Raw genomic sequence first — 22,385 nt, 5'->3', positions numbered from 1 at the left:
TTGCTTGTAGTATCGTTGAATGTGTGGCTTATCTCGGTCGGAAGGGGCTTTCACAGTGGCACACACACACCACCTACAGGTTACTAGATATATTTTAACCATCAACAAGCATTCTTTTCAACTGTATCAATAAAACACATCTCGAAAGGTATTTTGAAGAAAGCCTTTATCAATATTATAATATTTACAATATGATCTTTCAATGCAATCACTCCAACATCTGTATGCACACAAACTCACCAAATTAATTGAAAATGTCCTAAAATATTCAATATACAAAAGGTCATGTTTCTTTAAACATTCAAGCCATTTCATTTCTCTAATTTAAAATTCTTTTTCTACCAGATTACAATGATGTTGCACTAAATAATATATAAATAGCACAGTGTATAAAACAAAACAAAAAAAATCTTAACCCTTAATCTTAGTTTCACATCTCAATAATTATAAATAAAGAAACGGTCCACTAAAATAAGCGCATAGTTTAACTGCACCGTTGTAGGCTGCTAAGTCATTTATTTAGCCCAGATATTACAAAACATAAATAAGATAAATTAAATTGTGAACCCCAAAAAACAAGAACACATTACTGTTCAGAAGTTTGTGGCCAATACGATTTTGGTAACACTTTACAATAATGTTTCATTAGTTAACATGAACAATACATCAACAGCATTTATTCATCTTAGTTAATGTTAATTTCAACATTTACAAATGCATTAAATCAAATGTTTCTGTTAAACATGAATGCACTGAACTAACAGACAAAATATGAACAGATGGATTTTTATTTTAACATTATTAAAGCTGAATACTGCATCAAATGCATTGCTCATTGCTAGTTCATGTTAGTTAATACATTAATGAGATCTTATTGTAGTGTTTACAAGGTTGTTTTTTTTAAAAGAGAAATTAAAAAAAGTACATATTAAATAGATCAAAAGGGACAATAAAGACTTAAATTGGTACAAAATATTTCTACTTCAAATAGATAATTTGAGCTTTATTTATGGGCGGTGGGGGTGCACATTATGTCTCAAAGTAACTATCATGTGACACTGAAGACTGAGGTAATAATGATGCTGATAAGCACAGAAATAAATTATATTTAAAAATATTTAAATAGAAAGTAGTTATTTTTAATTGCAATATTTCACATTAATACATGATACATCGCCGTAGTGAGCATAAGTGACTTCTTTCAAAAGCATCATCTAACCGGCCTCAAACTTTTGAACAGTAGTGAATATATCACTAGTCGCTAATGTAAAATAAATTACTACAGTAACAAAAAGTGTATTTTTGAAAAAACAATGGTTGCTGTGCACGTTTCTTAAGGGATTCCTTTTAGTTTAACCAACAAGCTACACCAACCTACTTCCGTTTTAGTTTCTAGATATTAAATGTATATATTTATGCTCCGTAAAATGGTAGAGGAAAGAAACATGAGCTGAATGAAGTATGCTTTGAAGGCCTAAAAAGTTAATAAGGCCTCCTTTCTCTTTTGAAATATTACATGAGCTGAAGAAAAATCACTATAACCTGTGAAGAACTGACCTTTAATGTCATCTTTAAGAAAGACCAAACAAACCAGCTTAAAAATGATTTTTTTGTAAACTGAAGAGAAAGTGGAGGCAATGAAATCTATTATGGTAAATGTTTAAATAGGCTTAATGTGGCAGGCATAAATGCTTTAGTGATTGTATCGTTTAGGCAGGGTCAGAAGTTTGATGCGATTACTGGTCTTTATCAGGCTTGTAGATGGACAGGGTTCTGGCCGAGGGGTCTGTGGCCTTGATCCAGCGAGGCATCCAGTAATGGGGCGTCCACTCGCAGCGGCCGGGGAAATTCTTCTCAAAGATCTGCCTTATGAAGAAACCCTCTTTGGTTGTGGGGGGGTTGAAAGGGTACAACTTATCAGCCTTCTCCAACTGAGAGTCATTCACCTGAAAGAGAAAATAAAAAGTAAATGGAATAGAAGGAGAGAGTGAGAAGAAAAAATAAATAAATAAATACATAAAAATAAGGCTTTACAGGGTTAGTTCTTCCAAAAATTATTTTTTTTTTCATTACTCACCCTCATGTCGTTCCAAACCTGCAAGATCTTCCGAACACAAATTAACTTTAATTAACAAAAGAACTTTCTGAACCATCCATAGACTGCTTTTTAATTCCAACTTTCAAGGCTCAGAAAGGTAGTTAAGACGTCGTTAAAATAGTCCATGTGACTACAGTGGTTCAACCTTAATTTTACGAAGCAACGAGAATATTCAAAAAATTAAGAGACATGAAGAAATCGTTGAATAGCCGTTATTTTTGTTAGTCTCCTACCCTGTTGACGTAGTAAATACTAGGGATGGGTATTGACAAAAATTTCACAATTCGATTTGATTTTTGATTCACAAGCTTTAGATTCGATATTGATTATTTTAGACAGACATCAGGTACAATCAGTGTTGGGAACGTTACTTTAAAAAAGTAATGTTATTAAATTAGTTATTATTATTAATTATTAGTGATTATGTACTAACTACTTGAGTTAGTAACTGAATTACTCTATGATAAAAGTAACTCGTTACTAGGGAAAGTAAGTATTTTTGTTACTGTAAAAAAAAAAAAAAAAAAATGCTATGTCATAGAATTTTGTTTTTTTTTAACCAGTTTTCACAAGTCAGTTGAAATGAGTAGAACAGACAAGTGTTTGTACATAACTTTCGATATTTATTGCCAGTGTTGGTCAAGTTACTTTAAAAAAGTAATTAGTTATAGTTACTTCTCTCACAAATAGTAACTAAATTAGTAACAGTTACATCATTATAAAAGTAACTAATTACCAGGAAAAGTAACTGTGTTACACTTCTTTTTAAATGTTCAAATATGTAAAATTACTTGGATGCCCCCAATATAATAAATGTTAAATGAATGAAATGGACACTAAATAGAATACATTATTATTATAAAACAGGGGTCGCCAACTGGCGGACTCCGGTCTGGATCCGGACCGCGAGATGCATCCATCCGGACCGCAAAGCCTTTTGACGCAATGAAATAAATAAATGCCAAATGCGATTTTAAATAAATAAATAAATCACATTTATATCAGGCAGCTCAGTAGAACCGTTTTCCTATGTTGCCACAGTTGTGTTGACAGTTAAAGGGGTCGCACACCGGACTGAAGCGGCCCGTCTCAGATATCTCACACCAGACCGGACGCACACATATATGCGCAAGCTCAGTTTTGAATCGACTTCTAACAGAAGAACTGCACGATGAGTGTATCTCTTGTAGCACAGGGTGAAATCAGTATGTACATGGACGATTTGAGGGAAATATAAATGTAATACATCGTGCAGCTCTTCTGTCAGAAGTCGATTCAAAACAGCTTGCGCGTTTGTGAGCATTCGGTGTGAGATCCTGAGACGCACCCATGAGCTTCAGTCCGGTGCGCGACCCCATTTAGGCTACGTTACTAAACACTATATGTTTAGACGCGCCTGCAGTGAAGAGACTGAGAGCAGAAAGCGGTGCGCAAAACAGAGGCTGAATCAGAAATTGGCCCCTTAACGCTCATTCACTATTCCCTACGTTAGTCCACTATTAAGGTTCACTTGAAGGAGTGAATGAAAACGAGTGCGTGAAGTCGGGACAGCTGTTGTGTGTACATTGGCTGTACACTCGTTATTGCGGTGCAACATGTGATTGAATGAGTACACTCACACGTGTCCACTGTGGTTTCGGAACACCACTACAAATGGCTGTCCCCTCAAATAATGCCCTATTTAGGGTATGGGGCGATTACGGATTGAGCCATACACATTTTAAAGACACCTTATCCTCAGCAGTCTGAGGTAAGGGCGCAGAAAATAAACAAGCCAATCTCTCACATGCACTGAAGTTCAGACAATGTAGCTATACTCACTTTATTTTTATTTTATTATTTTTTTTGGAACCAGGAATTTGTATGCTTCCATTCCATATTTAAGTTCAGCTCAGCCTTTTGAGATGTTATTTGAGGTTATTTACGTTTTTCTGGATTTAAAGGAACAGTTAAAATATAGAGATAAAATATTTTGAGCACTTTTTCATTTTTCCAACACTGGTGGCACTTTATTTTTGCCTGTTTGTGATTCTGGATGATATTGCTAATGATTTTTTTTATCAGTGCAATTGGAAACACAGAGAGAGCAGTGCTGAAGATAGCCTACATTTAGTTAGGTAGAGACATGTGAATGAACATAAAATGATGTTATGAGATTTCTGTTTTGTTTTTTAACCAGGAGGGTTTGTGTTTATTGATAGTTACTGTTTATCTCAGTTAAGCAGAAAAAGCACTTTAATTGCAAGTAATGTTGAAATTAATGTATTTTCATTGCAGATTTAGAGATGAAGACATTTTTTCACTCATCATATTTTTTGTCATACATGGCTACTGGTTGAATTAGATATTTTGTACCAACGCAACTTAAACAGAACAACCTCAAAATGAGATACATTTTGTGAAGGATTACCTATGTTTGCTTTAACAATATGAAAAGACATGTTTATCTATATGAGAACATATTTTGTTCAATAAAAACATTTTAATCTACACTAATTTCTTTAGTTTGGCAAAAAGACATCAATTCATGTTTTTAGGTTTTTTTCTGGACCCCAAGCTATTTTAGTTGAAGACCCCTGTTATAAAACATTGTACACTAATCTACACTATTTTAATGTTGCTGTGGGACAATGTGAGAGACCCCTATCAAATCAAATACATTATTGTAAATATCAGTAATAGTGGAACAATAAAACAAATTAGATTGTTTAGAACTGTATTATGTATTGAACAGACCCCAACTGTCCAACAAGTAAATCTAAAAATAAATGATGCTCCTTAAGAAAATTCTACCAAAAATAGAAAATAATATTAATAAAAAATATATTAGCCTAGACTCTTTGTAGTGCACATTAAAATTCTAAAACTGTCACACAACTTGTAGACCTGCTTGTAGTATTTTCTTTTTTACAAAAGTAAACAGTTTAACAAGTGCTCTCAAGCCTTGTTTGTATGGCGGGCTTACCAACTCTCATGATTGCCAGGAAAGAATCCGACTCAACTGCCGACAGCGGCAGCATGTTCTCAACTATATATCGAGATATTTTGTTAAATTCTGTCTGGGTGATAAGAGTTTGCGGTGGAGAGAAACCTAGTTTTGGTTGCTTTAATGTCGTGGCTCTGTCTCCTTGGTAGCGGAGCTCATGTTATCCTTTGCATTCACCGACGTGTATAGACTCTTCCTGGGCATTTGTTGAACGTTACATAAACATTCTTACCTTTCTCCTCAGCGAGGGAAAAGTAGTGCTTATACTTCCAGTTTGCGAAAGTTACCTTTGAAGTCATTAGACATGCTACCGCTCTGACTCCTGGTTGCATGTGCGCGCGTCTACCTAAGCCAATCATGAATCATCATTAGTTGTGGTTGTGTTCCACCCACCTATCATAATCAGCTATGTGTACAACACCCACCCCCCAACAGGCGCGCACGCACGCACTCACACACAGCTGCAGGTCCGCTGACAGCCTGTTCGAATGAAAACCGCTTCAGTGAGTTCAATTATAGTAACGCTGCATTTTATTCTCAGTAACGGTAATGGCATTGTAAACGGGGCAAACAGTAATTTGTTAGGTTACTCGTAACTGAAAAAAATGAATGCTGTTTATCTATCATGCTGTTATGCCCATCAATGGGTACAATACATGAGAAATTTTCATGGAAAACAAATCTCTGAACTAATGTTGTAAACTATAGTAGTCAGTTGATACTACATTAGCCTACTAATATTTACATTAAAAATTAACTGATTTGTATACAAACACTTAAATTACACTAAATTTAGTTTATAATATTAACTTTACAATTACATAATCATATTTCTACTCCAATTATTATTATTTTTTACAAATATAAACATTTAAACAGAGGCTGTCATAAAAACTTGCTAGATTTATTCATACATGCATGCATTTAATGTTAAAGGGATCCCCTGGTGTTGAGACTTGTATGGCTTAATATAACATAAATGATGTCTCTTACTGAATTATGTAGTAGAAAACCCATGAAAGATCTACATTATTTAAAAATCGATTTTATATTTGGACCATGGGCGGCGCCATTTTGTTTGCGTTCTAGGTTGATGACGTAGAATGGTGGCACTCCTCAATCAGCTGGCATTACCCGTAGCTATTTTTACCACAACGCAACTCGAAAATTGTTTCAGAGTTAAACAAAACAAATGAATTGCTTTGTAATTGTACTTAAAACACACTCAAACATACATGTGCACACAAACTCACCTACACAAGTCACAAACAGATCGGCGGCCGGGCACACACACCTGACAGACTGCGCTGTCTCAATCGAGATGTTGGGCTGCTCAGTCTCCACGACAGGGGCTGAATCCGAAATCGACCCCCTATACCCTGAAATAGGGCATTATTTGAAGGGACGGCCATTTGTAGTGTTGTCCGACATCATGGACATGTTCGAGTGCAGTCATTCAGTCTCACGTTCACCGCAATAACGAGTGTACAGCCGATTTACAAACAGCTGTCCGACTTCACGCACCCAAACATACATGTGCACACAAACTCTCTCGCTCACACACTCACACACACCCCAACAGATCGGCGCAAACACGCACACACACACACACACACACACCCCAACAGATCGGCGCGAACACACACGCACTGCGTGCGCGCATACATAACCCTCAATCACTATTCCCTGTGTTGATATCTAGACTGTTGATATGCAGTAGATTAACTGTAATGCCTAATGTATCCAGCAGAGGGAAATATCTAGGTAGGATGATGGGATAAGTTAACGTGAGGAGGAAGAGAGGCAGGATGTTTTGGTGATGATGCATGGGATTGTTTGTGCATTAAAGTTTGAGCACAAGCTCAGTGAATTAACCTCAATCTTTAAACTTTCACTTTTAAGACACAAATTACTTTCGCTACTTTTGTTCACCAATACAACTTGAAGGAGTTAATGAAGACGATCGAGTGCGTGAAGTCGGACAGCTGTTTGTAAATCGGCTGTACACTCGTTATTGCGGTGAACGTGAGACTGAATGACTGCACTCGAACATGTCCCTATGGTGTCGGACAACACTACAAATGGCCGTCCCTTCAAATAATGCCCTATTTCAAGGTAAAGGGGGTCGATTTCGGATTCAGCCCCTGTCGTGGAGACTGAGCAGCCCAACATCTCGATTGAGACAGCGCAGTCTGTCAGGTGTGTGTGCCCGGCCGCCGATCTGTTTGTGACTTGTGTAGGTGAGTTTGTTTGCACATGTATGTTTGAGTGTGTTTTAAGTACAATTACAAAGCAATTCATTGGTTTTGTTTAACTCTGAAACAATTTTCGAGTTGCGTTGTGGTAAAAATAGCTACGGGTAGCGCCTGCTGATTGAGGAGTGCCACCATTCTACGTCATCAACCTAGAACGCAAACAAAATGGCGCCGCCCATGGTCCAAATATAAAATCGATTTTTTAAATAACGTAGATCTTTCATGGGTTTTCTACTACATAATTCAGTAAGAGACATCATTTATGTTATATTAAGCCATACAAGTCTCAACACCAGGGGATCCCTTTAAAGAACATTAAAAATTACAATGAATTAGAGCTTAGATCAGGCTTAAAAAAAAAAAAAATCAAGCCTGACCACGTTGTGTCCGAGCCCAGCCCAGCCTGACACATTAACTGTAATTATGAGCCCGACCCAGCTATTTTTTAATACGTGGGCGTTCTGAAGAGAACGAGCCTGTAATGAGCAAAGCTTTTCTGGGACTTGAAAGTGTTAATTACATTGTTGTCAATGGAGGGGCCTGAGAGCTCTTGAATTTCATTAAAAAAAAAAAAAAAATTGCTGTTGTGAAGATGAACGGAGGTCTTACGGGTTTGGAACGACATTTTTGGCTAAACTAACCCTTTAAACTGCAGTGTCATGTACATGTGCATTACCTTAGACTCAATGTGCTCCTGCAGGCTAGTGTACCATGATTTCTTCATGGATGACAAACCATCACTGAAGGCCTCTTTCCTTCGCCACAGAATCTCATCTGGGATCAAGTCTATCCCTTGAAATGCCTCCCTCAAGAGATGCTTCTCCACCCCCTCCTGTAACGATCAAACAAGTTATTCAGTCTGGTTTTAGGGGGTATTTACACATCAGCCTTTTCAACTAAAAACAGCAATATTTCCATTCATTTTGTCTATTCATGTAGATGACAACGTTTTGGGACAGACATGTGTAAGGATAAATCATTGAATTGGAAGGTGTCAGGAAAACCCACCTTAGGCACTCTCATGTCTTCAGGCAGAGAGAGGTAATATGCAGTGAACCTATGGTCCAGGAAAGGCACTCTCAACTCCAGTCTAATGAAGAAGAAGAAGAAAAAAAGTTTGTAGAGATAAATTCCAAGTAGCTCAGGGCAGTAAAGAGAAGGAAATGGATATTTAGTCTTACCCGTGTGCAGCAGTGGTTCTGTCTGCTCTCAGCCCATCAAACAGATAAAGCTCTTCCAGCAGACGCACACTTTCCTCTGCACCAGCTTTAGGTGATGGAGCCTAAATTAAAAAGAGGTCAAATGTTCAGTTGAAAGCCCAGTCATAAAATACAGCAACAATGCATTCCCTGACAGTAATGTCTTGTATACAAAAAAGAAGAAGACACCAGTGAACTTGGTTGTATAGAATGGGAACTTGTGTATGGCAAATCTCAAGATTTTTTACGTATACCTGGACATATGAATGAGCAAATTTTCACAAATGAGTTAGTTATTTTCATATATATATATATATATATAAAATGTATATAAAAAAATTACACATTAATCATACAATAACATGTACCTTATGAAAGTAGATGTATCCTTGTGTCAGCTCATCCGAACCTTCACCTGAGAAAATCACAACGCTGTCGGTCTTCTCACGGATGTACTTTGATACCAGGTACATGCCTGCAGACAAACACAACAGAAAGAGATCACTGAATGTTCTGTGTTCCTGCTGCCATCTAGTGGCTGAAAGCAGACTCTTGAGTCACTATTGTTCATACTCATGATTGGTTCTAACAAGTATTAAAGGGATCATGAACTGCATTTTTATTATTATATTAAAGGAAGTGCATGTAAGATTGTGACCAAAACTGGGACTGCAATCACTTTCAAATGACTGTAGAGCGGTGTATCCCCTCTCCCCCCTGACTCAAGGTTGCCAGATAGGCTGCAGGATCCAGCAGGAACGTTTGTAGCTGCAGTTGTGGTAACTAGAGCAGATCTGGCAACCCGGATGCCGAAACACTACTGACTTCGTGATTGGTCGATAGGTGGAAGGTGGCGCTTCAGGCCAAAACACAACATGTCAACATCAACATCGTTTGAGGGCTGCAACAACTTTTAAATGACAATATCGTGGCCGGACTACTGTTGTCAGTGATATAAGTATTTGAGATTAACATGATTTCTTAATGTCTAGTGACATATCAGGGCCATTTTATGATTAATTGAAATACATTTCTTACATACAGTTCCTTTAATGTTCCCTGAGCTGCCCTTATTTTAGTATGATTTTTACATCAAAAATTGTCATAATTTTGATATACAAGGCCACTTTCTACACTGATTTCATCCCTCCGATTTAAACGCTCTGTTGGAAGGGGTGTGTCTGCTGTAAGACACTGCTGTGATTGGCCAACATCTTTGCATATGAAATAAGTACTGCATGTGGAACACTTTTTAATACAGCTGTGGAGATTAACTAATTATGAAAATGTTTACTAAAGCATTATGTATAAATCTACTCGTGTCACATGAACAGTTGCCACGATGAGCATTGTAGCCAATGACAGACATGAATGCCGTTATCCAGTCAATTGAGTGCAATTTCTGCACTCTCATGAATGTTTTAACATACTAAGAGAAAACAAGATGTAAATCCAGAAAGCATAATTGATGATAGCTTATGCATAAACAGCAATAAACAATTTTGAGAGAAACATCATTTGACTTGGGTATGCGATATTGACAACAAATCAATCTATTTTCTGGTACTTTATAAAGAACGATAATTGTATGATATATTATGGTAATTTTTACCTTTATAAAGCCAATTTTCTAACCTAATTATATGCATGCATCATCTTGTATGTCAAATTCTTACATTATTCAAATTAAATTAAACTAATAAGACAATAGGGCTGTTACCAATCAAATAAATTAACATAATATTTGCAATTGAGAGGAAACACGGAAGCTGCATTTACAGTCTGTTTAAAGGGTTACTTCAGTGATTTAGCATTAAGCTTTAATGGCGGCAAGATCATTCGAATATACTCCCAGGTTTCTACTGATACAAAGCCATATGAAATCGCTGAAGTAACCCTTCAATGCAGCACAGAGGTGATGAATAACCTGCGATTACAAATGCATGTTTTAACATTGAATATTGAAATTTGAAATGATTTAAAACATGACACTTAATATAAAATTAGAACTGTTAAAGGGATAGGGATCGTTAAAGGCATAGGGATCATGTCACCCTGAAATGAAATTAAAGCCATCTTTTACTCACCTTGCTGTTGATTCAATGCCCTATGTCCTTTCATCCCTGTCTGACCTCAAAAGCAGTAATTTTAAAAATAGTTCTGCACGCCCTCCTTCCTATTATGCCAGTGGATAGCGACCATGGTAAAACATTACAATAATTATACAAAAGTATGACGCAATGATACAGTGAGACGTGCGGCATATATGGAAAGTTTCCAGGAGGCATAATATAAGGTTTTGCGAGAAATAAACTATTATTCAGTCAAAACACTGAGCTCAGCCATTACTCTGTGTGTGTTCCTGTAATGACTCTTAGGAACCATCAGCATGTGCAGCGCTCATGCTCACGCACTGTTGTCATGACAACCGGTACACAATATTCACTTCAGGAGGTTTTATTATTAGTATTGTATTATTTCTTATCATATAGACCCTTTTACTGTTTGTATACAATGATGACGTAGCAACGTATGCGCGCGCATTTTGGCAACAAACTGTGGCGAGAAACAGCAGCATGTCAAGCTACGTGAGCGGATTAAGCAAAATGCCAAAATGCACGCGCAACTCTTTGATCACGTGGGCTGTAAAAGGGTCTATACCTTATAAAAAAGATGAGAGTGGCGTTTTTTTTCTTTTGAGTCTGATTTCTCAAAATGCTGCGTGTTTATCTTGGGTGCCATGACAACAGTGAGTGAGCATGAGCGCTGCACATGCTGACGGTTCCTAGTTAGTCATTACAGGAATGTGCACAAAGTAACGTCTGAGCTCAGTGTTTTGACTGAATAATAGTTTATTTATCTCAAAACCTTATAGTATGCCTCCTGGACACTTTCCATATATGGCGAGCATCTCACTGTATCAACGCGTCATACTTTTGTATAATTTTGTAATGTTTTACCATGGTCGCTATCCACTGCCATATTAGAAGGAAGCGCTTGCAGAACTATTTTTAAAATTACTGCTTTTGAGGTCCGAAAGGGATAGAAGGACATAGGGCGTTGAATCAACAGTAAGGTGAGTAAAAGATGGCTTTAATTTCATTTCAGGGTGACATGATCCCTTTAATGAGCGAATCATTGAGTTAACTGATTCATACAAATGGCTGATTCATAATGATTCTTAAGGATTTAGTCACTGAATCATTCATTCAAATAATTCATTCATTCAGTAAGGAAAACCCACCGTGTTACTTAGACGCACAATAGTGTTGTGGCTTTGTTTGGAACTATTTCTGTTGATAATAGAGCAAAAACAGGCAATGTGTCTATAATTCACAAAAAATTTCCACCGCAATGTAGCTTACGCAAAAGAGAATAACATTTTACACTCTGTTCTCCACACAAGAAAGTAACTGAAAGAATTGACTTTTAAATGCCACATCCATCAAAATTTGTATGAATGAAATGATTTTCTGTACTCACCGATGGAGGCACGTACAGTGGTGATGTCATAACTCTCCAAGTGGATGATGACTTCCTCCAGCACACTGATCCCCTCCTCAGGTGTGAAGCTAACCTCATGATGTTCACTTTTAATGAAGTCTGCAACCTGCCACACAACACCAGGTAAAACCGAGCATTTCTGCTACCAAACACTCAAAAGCACACAGCACTTCCCATGAAAAAGGCACAATTTTTATTTATCTCTTTTTTTCCACAAACTTATAAACCAACAACCTTCATAAAACTGTGTCAACCTCAGGTCACAGTAAATTCTATGAGATTTGCAATCACCAGAATTTTGAACATACAGACATTTGCGCATTATATTTATAACTAGTTAGTTTGACTAGTTATTAAATTTGCTTGATCATTTTATTTCTTACAATAACTTAAAGGACAACTCTGAGTAGATTGTTTTCTGGGAGTTTCATCTCTAAAAACAGTTTAGCTTATAATGCTTGTCTATGGGGCACAGAGTAAGGGAAACTAAATCACTATTTAATACCCCTGACAAGGCTCAAAATAGCCTCAAACTAACACAGCAGCATAAAGAGGGTCCCTATATGCAAACCGAAGCATTGAGAACTTTGTAAGTGTACAAACAATTTAATAAGAAGATACTTCATAAAGACAGTGCATTACGCGTTTACAGACAGGAGCCATCTTGGAAAAGATGTCTCGACGAGTCGAGTCATGAACGCTGTGCGCTTACCCCACCTTTAAGTAATGTTAGTGTTATAATTGAGGGAAAGTCATGCTGAAACGAGGATGCATATGAAATGTGGGACAGTGAAATGTTTCTGATAAATAAAATGTGTTAATTAGAAATGTTTATACTTTACTTAATATTTTGATTTTCAGTTCAGTTATTTATGTTACAGTTGCATGGTTTTTAATGTGTAGTTACAGTTGATGTAAAGATAAAGTATGGGCTTTTTATGAGTTTAAATCAGCAACTTTCATAGTGAGTTAATATTTTAAAAACAACCACATCTAATAGCGCTTACACAAAAATACATCGGATTGAGCCTATAATACTGTAATGTTTACCAGTATTCATGAAACATGCCTATGATGTGAAATTAAAGTACATTCGACATGCTACATGTTCAAAGTGACTTACCTTTCGAGCAGCGGCGACATCAGGGCTGTCTTCTGCACCGATGGAAAAGGTCTGAATGGGATATTTGAGCTTCTCCTCTTTGGCCAGTTTCACAAGTGTTGCAGCTACCAGACTTGAATCGAGACCACCTGAATAAACAAAAATCACGTACAGTGTAAATGTTAAAAATATATCTATATATCAGTAACTAATACACTAAATCAAACTAAATGAGCACAGGCACCTGAGAGAAGGCAACCGATTCTTCTGTGTGCCATCAAGCGTTTCTTTACTGCATTTTCAAAAAGGATCCTAATGTTGCTCTTGACGGTCTCCAGTGCAAAGCCTGAAGAAAAGAAATGCAATTCTCTTTAGTTCAGACTGGTGTAAAGCAAATGTAAACTATAAGAATTGAGATGTTCCAGAGGTATTTTGCCCATCCATCTGGCAGTCCCTCCAGTTTTTCGCGATTCCGCGATCGCTGAATACAATGCAAAATCAGAAAAATGTCGCATTTTTTTGCGATCCTGCATAATTTGCCATTTCACCGCAAAATAATCACAAAAAATGTATTTTCAATAACAAAAAAATAAAAAAATAAATAAATATCTAACTGAACTCTCTAATTTATTTAAAGCTTAAATACATTGTTTTCATGAGGATTACAGACGTTGGGGTGCTTGCACAGTGTGTCTTTGTAAAAGCGAAAGTAAATCTTTCTCGCCTGCCATCTCGTCTCGCATAGGCCTAAGTGCCAGGACAGGACGAATTGACTGCTCTAGATCAGGGCTATTCAAATCTTACCCTGGAGGGACAATGCAATGCACTGCAGAGTTTAGCTCCAACCCTGATCAAACACACCAACCTGTGATTTTCTAATAATCCTGAAGACATTGATTAGCATGTTCAGGTGTGCTTGATTAAGGTTGGAGCTAAACTCTGCAGCGCGTTGGCCCTCCAGGGTAAGATTTGAACAGCCCTGCTCTAGATGGATGAATGACCAAATAAAAGTATGATATGCCCGATAACACTAAAAAAAAAAAAAAAAAAAAAAAAGAGTTAATAAAAGCATTGTATACCACGAACTCAATTCGCTCCTGACACATGGTGACGAACCGATGTCAGGCGGAGGATTGTTTGCCGGCTGTCAGTGCTCGCGAGTATATAGATCTGGGCCCGTATTTATCAAGCTTCTCAAAGTGCTATTTTAGTCTTAAGTGCTGAGAATTCATGAAATGTACTCCTACTTTCACACTTAAGTATAAAAGCAAGTTATCAAATTTCTTAAAGCTAAGAATCACTCTTACTCTTCCAGTTATTAAGACAGCTCGAGAGGTCTCAAGTGGTTAGGAGTTGCCAGTAGGGGCTTGTGATGGCACTGAGGAGACAGACGTGCGCAAATCTTTCAATAGAGGGAGAATGTGTTTGAAATGTTTGACGACAAATAGTTAATCAAACAGTATCGTTTGGACAGAGCAGACATCATCTTTTTCAGCGCTGGTTAATGTTGGGTTTTATTAAAAAACAAAAAACAGACAACAAAAAACAAAAAAAACACTGTTGGAGTAATTCAGCAAGCAATAGCGATCGCTTCTTCCTCCTGCCATGTCGGTTTCCTTTTGGAATCCATGGTGGCTGATTATATATATATTAAAAAAATATAGGCTATATATAGGCAGGTCATTTAACAGCACACCAGTTTAAAAAAATAATTAAATGGATGAAAACATGTTTATCTTTCATTTAAAATGTGTATATTATAATGTATTCTCTTGAAAACTCTTTATTGTCAAATGTGTATTGGATGTCAACTCCTCTTAGGAATTTCACCATTCAATGTGAATTTATCTGAGGATATTCCTAAATAAGGACATCTATTCAGTGATTGGTTCATGCCTATGACATCATCCAAAATTACATTTGTGCCACAGCAAAGTGTGGTAAATCCACTCTAAGACTAGCACTTAAGATTTAGTCCTACACTTTACTTAAAGTATGATTGGGACGCTTGATAACTAACTTTTAAGCGCAGCTTTGAGCCAATAATTTTTTTACTCTTAAGTAAATTCTTAGCAGTGTTCTTGTGAGTAATTCTAAGATGTTTGATAAATACGGGCCCTGTTCTATATAGGCTTATGCCCTTGAACAATCATAATCAAATAGCCTACACCCATTATTATTTCTAAATGTCCGTCTTGGCAGTGTCTTGAGTGAATAGGTTTGGGAAGTGTGTCAGTATAGGCTATTGGGTCCATGTATTACTGTAGGCAGTAATCTTTAAAGTTAAAGCAACCTAGGCTACCTATCAAATAACAACCACTGAAAAAAATAAAATACAATAACAGTAGCCTGACTTAAACGATAAAAAAAATGACAAAGCATTTTTGTATTTATTTATCATTGTAGTTATTTGTACTCATATCATTTGTTTATTAGTTCTTATTTTATTAATGACTGTTTACTTGATTACCGTAATTAATTATTTGAGAACTTTTTATATAGCCTAATGCAATTGCTTATTGCTGTATTTACTATTCCCAGATATTTCCCACCCCAAGCGATCATGTTATTGAAAGCTAATAATACACCACTGGCCTTTTTTGTAAGATACCGAAATAAACAAGATTTGTGCATTTTGTTTGTTCTATTGTTGTGTATGACTATTGTGCATCTAACATAATACATAATATGGTACATGTGGTCTCTGATTTATTAAAAAAAACCATCGCAACATTTTTAGCAAATTTCTGGAAATTACCTCCACAAATTTAGTCATATTGATCGCAAAAATAACAAACATATTATGAAATCCTGGAGGGACTGATCTGGGTATGGTTGCACCAGTTGTTCATAAGATTTTACTTAAAATAGAACAAAGTCCATACAAGATGCTTACTAACTAGTAGCTAGTTTGTAACTAACTCATGTCATATTTGCTCCTACCAAATTAAGTACAATGACATTTACCTTTTATAAACCAATCAAATCTGTGCCATCAAAGCCATCTAATTTGTGAGAAAAGTTGTCCGATTTATCCGGTTAAGGTTGATTTTAATTTGTTTTGCCTCATGTAACTTACGATGAAAACACGTTTCCAATGAAATTTGATATTTAATTATATATAAATAACATTCAGAAACTGTACTTAAAAAAATAGCAATAAATACTGATAAAAGACATTTATTTATATATGTTTGTTATAAATATGTGTATAACTAGTCAGTTATACACATATTCTCTTATAGTGTAAAAGTGTGCAAATGTCAACATTATGATATTTGTCTAAAAACATGAGCTTAATGCAATTTAAAATCTCTGGTTTTATGCCAACTGTTACTCCTGGCCAGAGGCTTCTGTAAACATTAAATTCATACATAGAGGCGTGTTTTAAGGTTTAATGACGCAGCGTTGTACCTTATGCAGAACTGGTGCACCCAGTCCCTGCTCAATAGAAAAAAAAGGGCACAGACACACCTTAAGAGGTGTTCCAGCTCTACCTAATGTTCATGAGCAATGTTCCCTCTAGTTTCTTTTCTCGCCGAGCAAAACGTTTCTCTATTGGGCAGACATTTTGGTCACCTGAACAAAAAAATTCTTTATACCAGACTTGTAAAGCTTACGTACACACACACACACAATCATGCAGTTATAACTTTTAACTTTAATGTGCCATTTCTATTTTATTGAACCTTTGATGTACCAGTGATATATATTTTTTTAAAGCAGTTAATTCAGAAGTCAAATTAAGCACTTATACACACATTTATATATATATATATTATATATATATATATATATATATATATATATATATATATATATATATATAATATTAATTAATTTCTTAATTATAATATAATATAAGAAAAAATGAAGCAGTTACAGGATCCCTAAACAATCCCCTCAATCAATTCTTTATTAGGGTTACAATATAATAATAACAGCATAAGGACTAATTGAAGTATTTAAACTGGTGTAGGTTATTATTAATTTAAATGTTTCAATTTATAAAACTTGAAGTAATTAAATAGATCTAATAGCTAAGTATGTTCAAGGGAACGTGAACTCTTTTAGTTATCTAAACATCTCTGAAACCCTGAGCTGTTTTGAGTAAACTCGTGGTGGGAGAAACTGTAAATGTCTGTTTTGTTGTCCCATCATCCATTATTTCCACCACTTAATCAAGCCACTCTTCTTTAAAACATGATGCAGTTTCATGTTGCCTCTCATACGGAGCTATTTGAACTGCAAACATGATTCTCTGCCGCTCACACGCAACATCACTCTCTCTATTAAACCGGTTTACTGCATTCACCGGTTCTTACATTCTTCATGAGGCAGTTAGCATGCCAGAATGAGTTGTTCTTTTAGATTTTTTTTCAACGAACCAGTTGATCCATTTCACAAAACGTGACTTGATTCGGTTAAACAGTCAACACCCGTTTACAGGAAAGATAAAACCAGATGTACTTTAAATTTTTTTTAATAATAGCTTAGTCAAAACTGAAAATTCTATAATAATTTACTCACCCTAATGTTGATCCAAACCCACAAGATTTTAGTTTCTTACAAATTAAGATATTTTTTAATGAAATCTGAGAGATTTAGTCCAAATCAAATGCTAGTATGTCTCTTCAGAAAAATTGGACTAAACAGCTCAATTCATATGGATTATTTAAAATAAATTTGTTTTGTATAAACTACTTTTATGCTGAATATGACATCTACCTGTGTCAAGACCCTCAAGCGTGTTATAGATGGCGTGTTTGGGTTCGTCTGTGCAGCAGTGGAAGCGATCCATCTGAACAGACTCCACTTTTCCATTGAGCTTCAAGTCAAACATCTCAAAGTGCCCTGGTGGGAAGGGGATGATCTTTGCAGGAGTGGGCATAGAGTGCGTGATATCTGTCAAACCTGTTTGAATTAAATCAAAGATAAATCAACGCTGTTAAAATAACAATCTGTAATACAAGTTGCTCAAAGTGAGCAAAAACACAAGTTCGTTTTTCACGATTCATTGTACCTTTGGCCTCAGAACAGACAGCTAGAAATCCATCGTCAGTGAGCAACCTGAACAGTGGTCTCACACCATAGGTGTCCCTTCCTAAGAAAACCTTTCGGTTAGCAGTGTCCAACAAGATGAAGGCGAATACACCATCCAGCATGGAGGCCATCTGTTTGATGTCAAAGCGATCGTACAGGTGCAGAAGGATCTCTCCATCAACTTTAGTCTGATACTCAAACTCAAATTTATTCTTCAGCTATAAGGGATAAGATTGGACAACAGATGTTAAACTAAGCATGAAGTTTGAACCTATTAAGCTTATAACACACATTGTCTTGAGGTAAACAAGTCACCGGTGCAGGTTAATTAAAAAAAAAAAAAGAACCTAGTTAGCCTTTAATCAAATTGTACTTTCACTTTGTAATGGCCTTCCTTCTACAATGACGTCAGTTTGAGTCCCCGTCCACATGGAGACACGTTTAGCTGCATACGTAAAAAAATTTTTATCAGCATTTCGTCCACACAAATCCGGCGTTTTGGGAGCATAACATGCCAGATAAATCTAAAACAGACACCCTTGCGGTTTCGTATGTACAGCCAATCCGTATATTTTGTGAAATGGTGATGTCATCACAAGATGTTCCTCACAGTAAAGAATAGAATGGATACAACTATAGGCACTGAGTATGCGCACATCAATATTGCGTAATTTAATTGCTGTATTTGCATTATTGTAAGGGTAAGTTTAGGGCTGGGGTAGGTGTAGGAGTTAATAAAATAATCTGATAAGTAGCAAATGTATAGTTATTTTATCGTGAAATTTTGCCTCGCATCCTACCATTACTGTACCTATCCTAGCCACAAGTCTTCTCCGTTTTTTAGTGCATTTCTGTGGCAGAATTACAGCGCCACACACTGGTGGCCTGGCATGTATACTAGATCGTTTTGAGTTGGTTTTGTGTGTAGGCAGATATTTCTTGAGACAAAAAATAAAATATAATAATTTGGATAGTGAAAGCCCTGGCTTCAATACAACATAATCTACAAGTTGGTCGGAACTTCCGGCATAAAAGTTCTCTCTTCCCTATTGTGACTTATAGCTGAGTGAATTTCTTTTCGAAAAAATATTGAATACATTTTTAGGTCAGGGCTTGATTTTGTTCATCTGGAATTAATAAGATTGTTGGATTGTCATGCGAGTGACAGGTTGTCCCATCCTCATCCCGTCCTGGTAAACGCATAATCAGAAGAGAAAAGATGTCGTCGCAAGTGGGAAGGGTTATTATGATTGAAAATTAAAGGGATAGATCATTTAGATCAGCTCTCTGACCCCACATAGACAGCAACACAACGACCACTTTCAAGGCCCAGAAAGGTAGTGAATTAAATAATTAAAATAGCCCATGTGACTACAGTGGTTCAACTTTAATGTAATGAAGTGGGAAAAAAACCCTAAATTAACTACTTTATTCCTCTCTTCCCCGTCACTCTCTTAGGCTATTCACAGTGCAGTGCTTCCGGGTTCTACGCCAGAACGTCGGCTCACTGTTGGCTGAGCACCATATCCATGCGTCGTGGTGCTTATGTGAATCACGTAGGAGAGCAACAGACGAGAAAAGATGGTTTAATAAAGTCGTTGTTTGTTTGTTTTTTGCGCATAACATTAACGTTGAACCACTGGAGTCACATCATGGACTATTTTAATGTCTTTATTACCTTTCTGGGCCTTGAAAGTGAAATTAACGTTGCAGTCCACGTGGGGGTCAGAAAGCTCTCGGATTTCATCACAAATGTATTAATTTGTGTTATAATATGAACTAAAGTCTTACAGGTTTGGAACGACATGAGGGTGAGTAATTAATGACAGAATTTTCTTTTTTGTGTGAACTATCCCTAAAATTGTCCATTTTGATTTTATGGTGACTTTAAAGTTACACCATGAAAGAAAGATAAGAGATCAGTCATGTGAGTAAAAACAAAAAAAAAAAAAAAAAACAAAGAAGTCTAAAAAGTCAGAAAGTTCAGCTACCTAGTACCTACTGTAACATGGTTGTAGATCTCGCCATTGTAACATAACCAGAGGTAGGGGAACTTCTTGACTCTCAAAGGCTGCATGCCATACAGCTGATCCACTATGGCGAGGCGGTGAAACCCAAAGCAGCAGTTGGTGAAACCGTTGACATTCTCAAAGCGGAAAGCATCTGGACCGCGATGAGCAATCTTCATGGCATTAGTGCACTGACTTGCAAGGCACTCATCACTACCAAACAAGGCCCATATACCACACATTCTGACGCTGCGGATGAATAAAAACACAAAATGTTTTAACAAAACTAGTAGGAATCAAAGTCAGTCTGCGTTATTATACATACATATAGAGGACAGGACTTGATTTTGTCTATTAGGGATGGATCGGATCATTATATGAGCATCGATAAATCATTTACAATAAAAATGAATGGCAATGCAATATAACAGATTTACAATGTGAAAGGGATAGTTCAGCCAATAGCAAAAACTGTCATCATTTACTGACCTTCAATTCATTCCAAACATGTATGAATTTGTTTCACAAAAGATATTTTGAAGAAAGACAGTTGATGGGCCACACCAACGTCCATAGTATGTTTCCCCATTCTATGGAAGTCAATGGAGTCCATCAACTTTTTAAACATACTCAATAAAATATTTTTTTGTTCAACAGAAATAACAAATTCATAATGGTTTGGAACAATTTGAGAGTGAGAAATGATGTCAATTTTTTGTTTTGGGTGAACTATCCCTTTATTAACCGACTGTTGTAAAATGGATTCACAGACGTGCATGATTTACAGTAAAGGATGTACTGGGAGATAAACAGGTAAACCAGTAATACAGGCCTGTTTAGTTTTAGTGTGATGATCATAACTTTTCTTGTGTACAAACATTTGTAAAATGACAAAACAGTTCTGAGCTGTCAATCATTCAATTAATTTTACCATTTCGTAGTACTTTGAGAAGCAACACTGCAGAAACAAATCTAATTATGAATGCATAAAACATATTTGCCACTTATTAGTGACCATAACAGCCACCAATGTTATCCGCTAATGCTTAACAGTAGTGCTGGAGTTCATTCATTTCATCAGCATGCATGTTGATTGTTTTTAAAGATGCATGTATCTTGTAAATAACAGGTGCATTTATCCTGTAAATAATACAGGCCATCTGACTGGTAAAACTTGTCCACATAAAAAGTAAAATGGTTTGTACTGTCTGTAAAACCCAATTTCCAAACAGAAAACATCCATTAACCTGATAATATGACTGACTGCTGTGACATCAACATGTCTTTATTCACCTTAAAATGAAATAAAACCACTTCTCCTAAAAACACATGGTCGTATTTTCAATGAATGACATATGGGGGAGATGTACGTTAGTCTTCACCACACAGCTGGTGGAAAACAATCGATACGGGAAACGGGCAAAAATCCAAATGAATGAGATTTGTTTTGTCGAAGTTCACTTTGGATTAGCGAGGATTCTGATGAGTTGGCGGTAACGTTACAAGTCTGAGGCACGTCCTGGAAATATACTTATGATTATAAAATCAAATTGTATTAAAACCTGAAAAAACTTTCTGTCGGGAGATGAAAATATAATTCACTGTAGTTTATATTTCATAAAAGAAATGCATAGTGACATCATTGAATGAAGACAAAAACCTATGAATCGGCTTTCTGAACCGGTTCATTGAGTCGAACTGTCCAAAAGGACCGGTTAGCGAAAATGAATCGGACTTTGTATGACTAACGTTAGCACGCTACAATTCAAATGCATCCAGCATCTACCAGACGCAAGATATCAGTTCTCATTAGATCTCTTCCCAAATCGTCCCTAATATATATTCGTTGACAAGTCAATAGATTGACAATTGATTCGTTGACAAAAATGTCAATAGATCAAGTTTGCCGGGCGAAGGCATGTTCTAATCGAAGGCATGTTTTAGGTATTTTAGCACATTTAAATATAAAACAATATCACATAACTAGTACTACCTGTAAAAGGTGCTTGCTTTGGTCTGAATAGGTTGAAATGAGAGAGCTACCCGTTCTTCCTCAATGAAGTTTAGATGATGAAAGACACGTGCAGTGTTTCATAGATATAATATACGTAGACGCCTCATGACGTGCTGCAGCGTACTGCAGCGTGATCCAGCGTCGCCGCCATATTGGTTGGGTCTCTCCACTCAAC

At 36.5% G+C, this 22,385-nt stretch overlaps 1 protein-coding gene across 1 annotated transcript; it reads right to left on the bottom strand.

Annotated features, from left to right (window-relative positions):
- Positions 1 to 925: 925 nt before the first annotated feature.
- Positions 926 to 22,308, bottom strand: asns (asparagine synthetase). Its single transcript, XM_067425009.1, has 12 exons — positions 22,190 to 22,308; positions 20,190 to 20,445; positions 18,168 to 18,405; positions 17,873 to 18,058; positions 13,389 to 13,490; positions 13,166 to 13,293; positions 12,022 to 12,148; positions 8,907 to 9,013; positions 8,521 to 8,621; positions 8,348 to 8,429; positions 8,016 to 8,171; positions 926 to 1,946 (listed from the first exon to the last, which is right to left on the bottom strand). Exons 2-12 carry the CDS (start codon positions 20,436 to 20,438, stop codon positions 1,737 to 1,739), a joined length of 1,686 nt encoding a protein of 561 aa, XP_067281110.1. The 5' UTR covers positions 20,439 to 20,445; positions 22,190 to 22,308; the 3' UTR covers positions 926 to 1,736.
- Positions 22,309 to 22,385: the final 77 nt, after the last annotated feature.

Source organism: Pseudorasbora parva, chromosome 19 (genome assembly GCF_024679245.1).
Source record: "Pseudorasbora parva isolate DD20220531a chromosome 19, ASM2467924v1, whole genome shotgun sequence".
Lineage (NCBI taxonomy): Eukaryota > Metazoa > Chordata > Actinopteri > Cypriniformes > Gobionidae > Pseudorasbora > Pseudorasbora parva.
Note: the sequence above shows the minus strand (reverse complement) of the source record. Positions and strands in the feature narration are given on the sequence as shown.

Bases quoted from the DNA above. Each gene is read 5' to 3' on its own strand.
- asns (XM_067425009.1), bottom strand. From the start codon at position 20,438: ATGTGTGGTATATGGGCCTTGTTTGGTAGTGATGAGTGCCTTGCAAGT. The intron at 18,059-18,167 runs GTACAATGAATC...TAATTCAAACAG, and splicing joins TGTCTGTTCTGAGGCCAAAG to GTTTGACAGATATCACGCAC. The intron at 8,622-8,906 runs GTACATGTTATT...TTTTTAATTTAG, and splicing joins GATACATCTACTTTCATAAG to GCTCCATCACCTAAAGCTGG.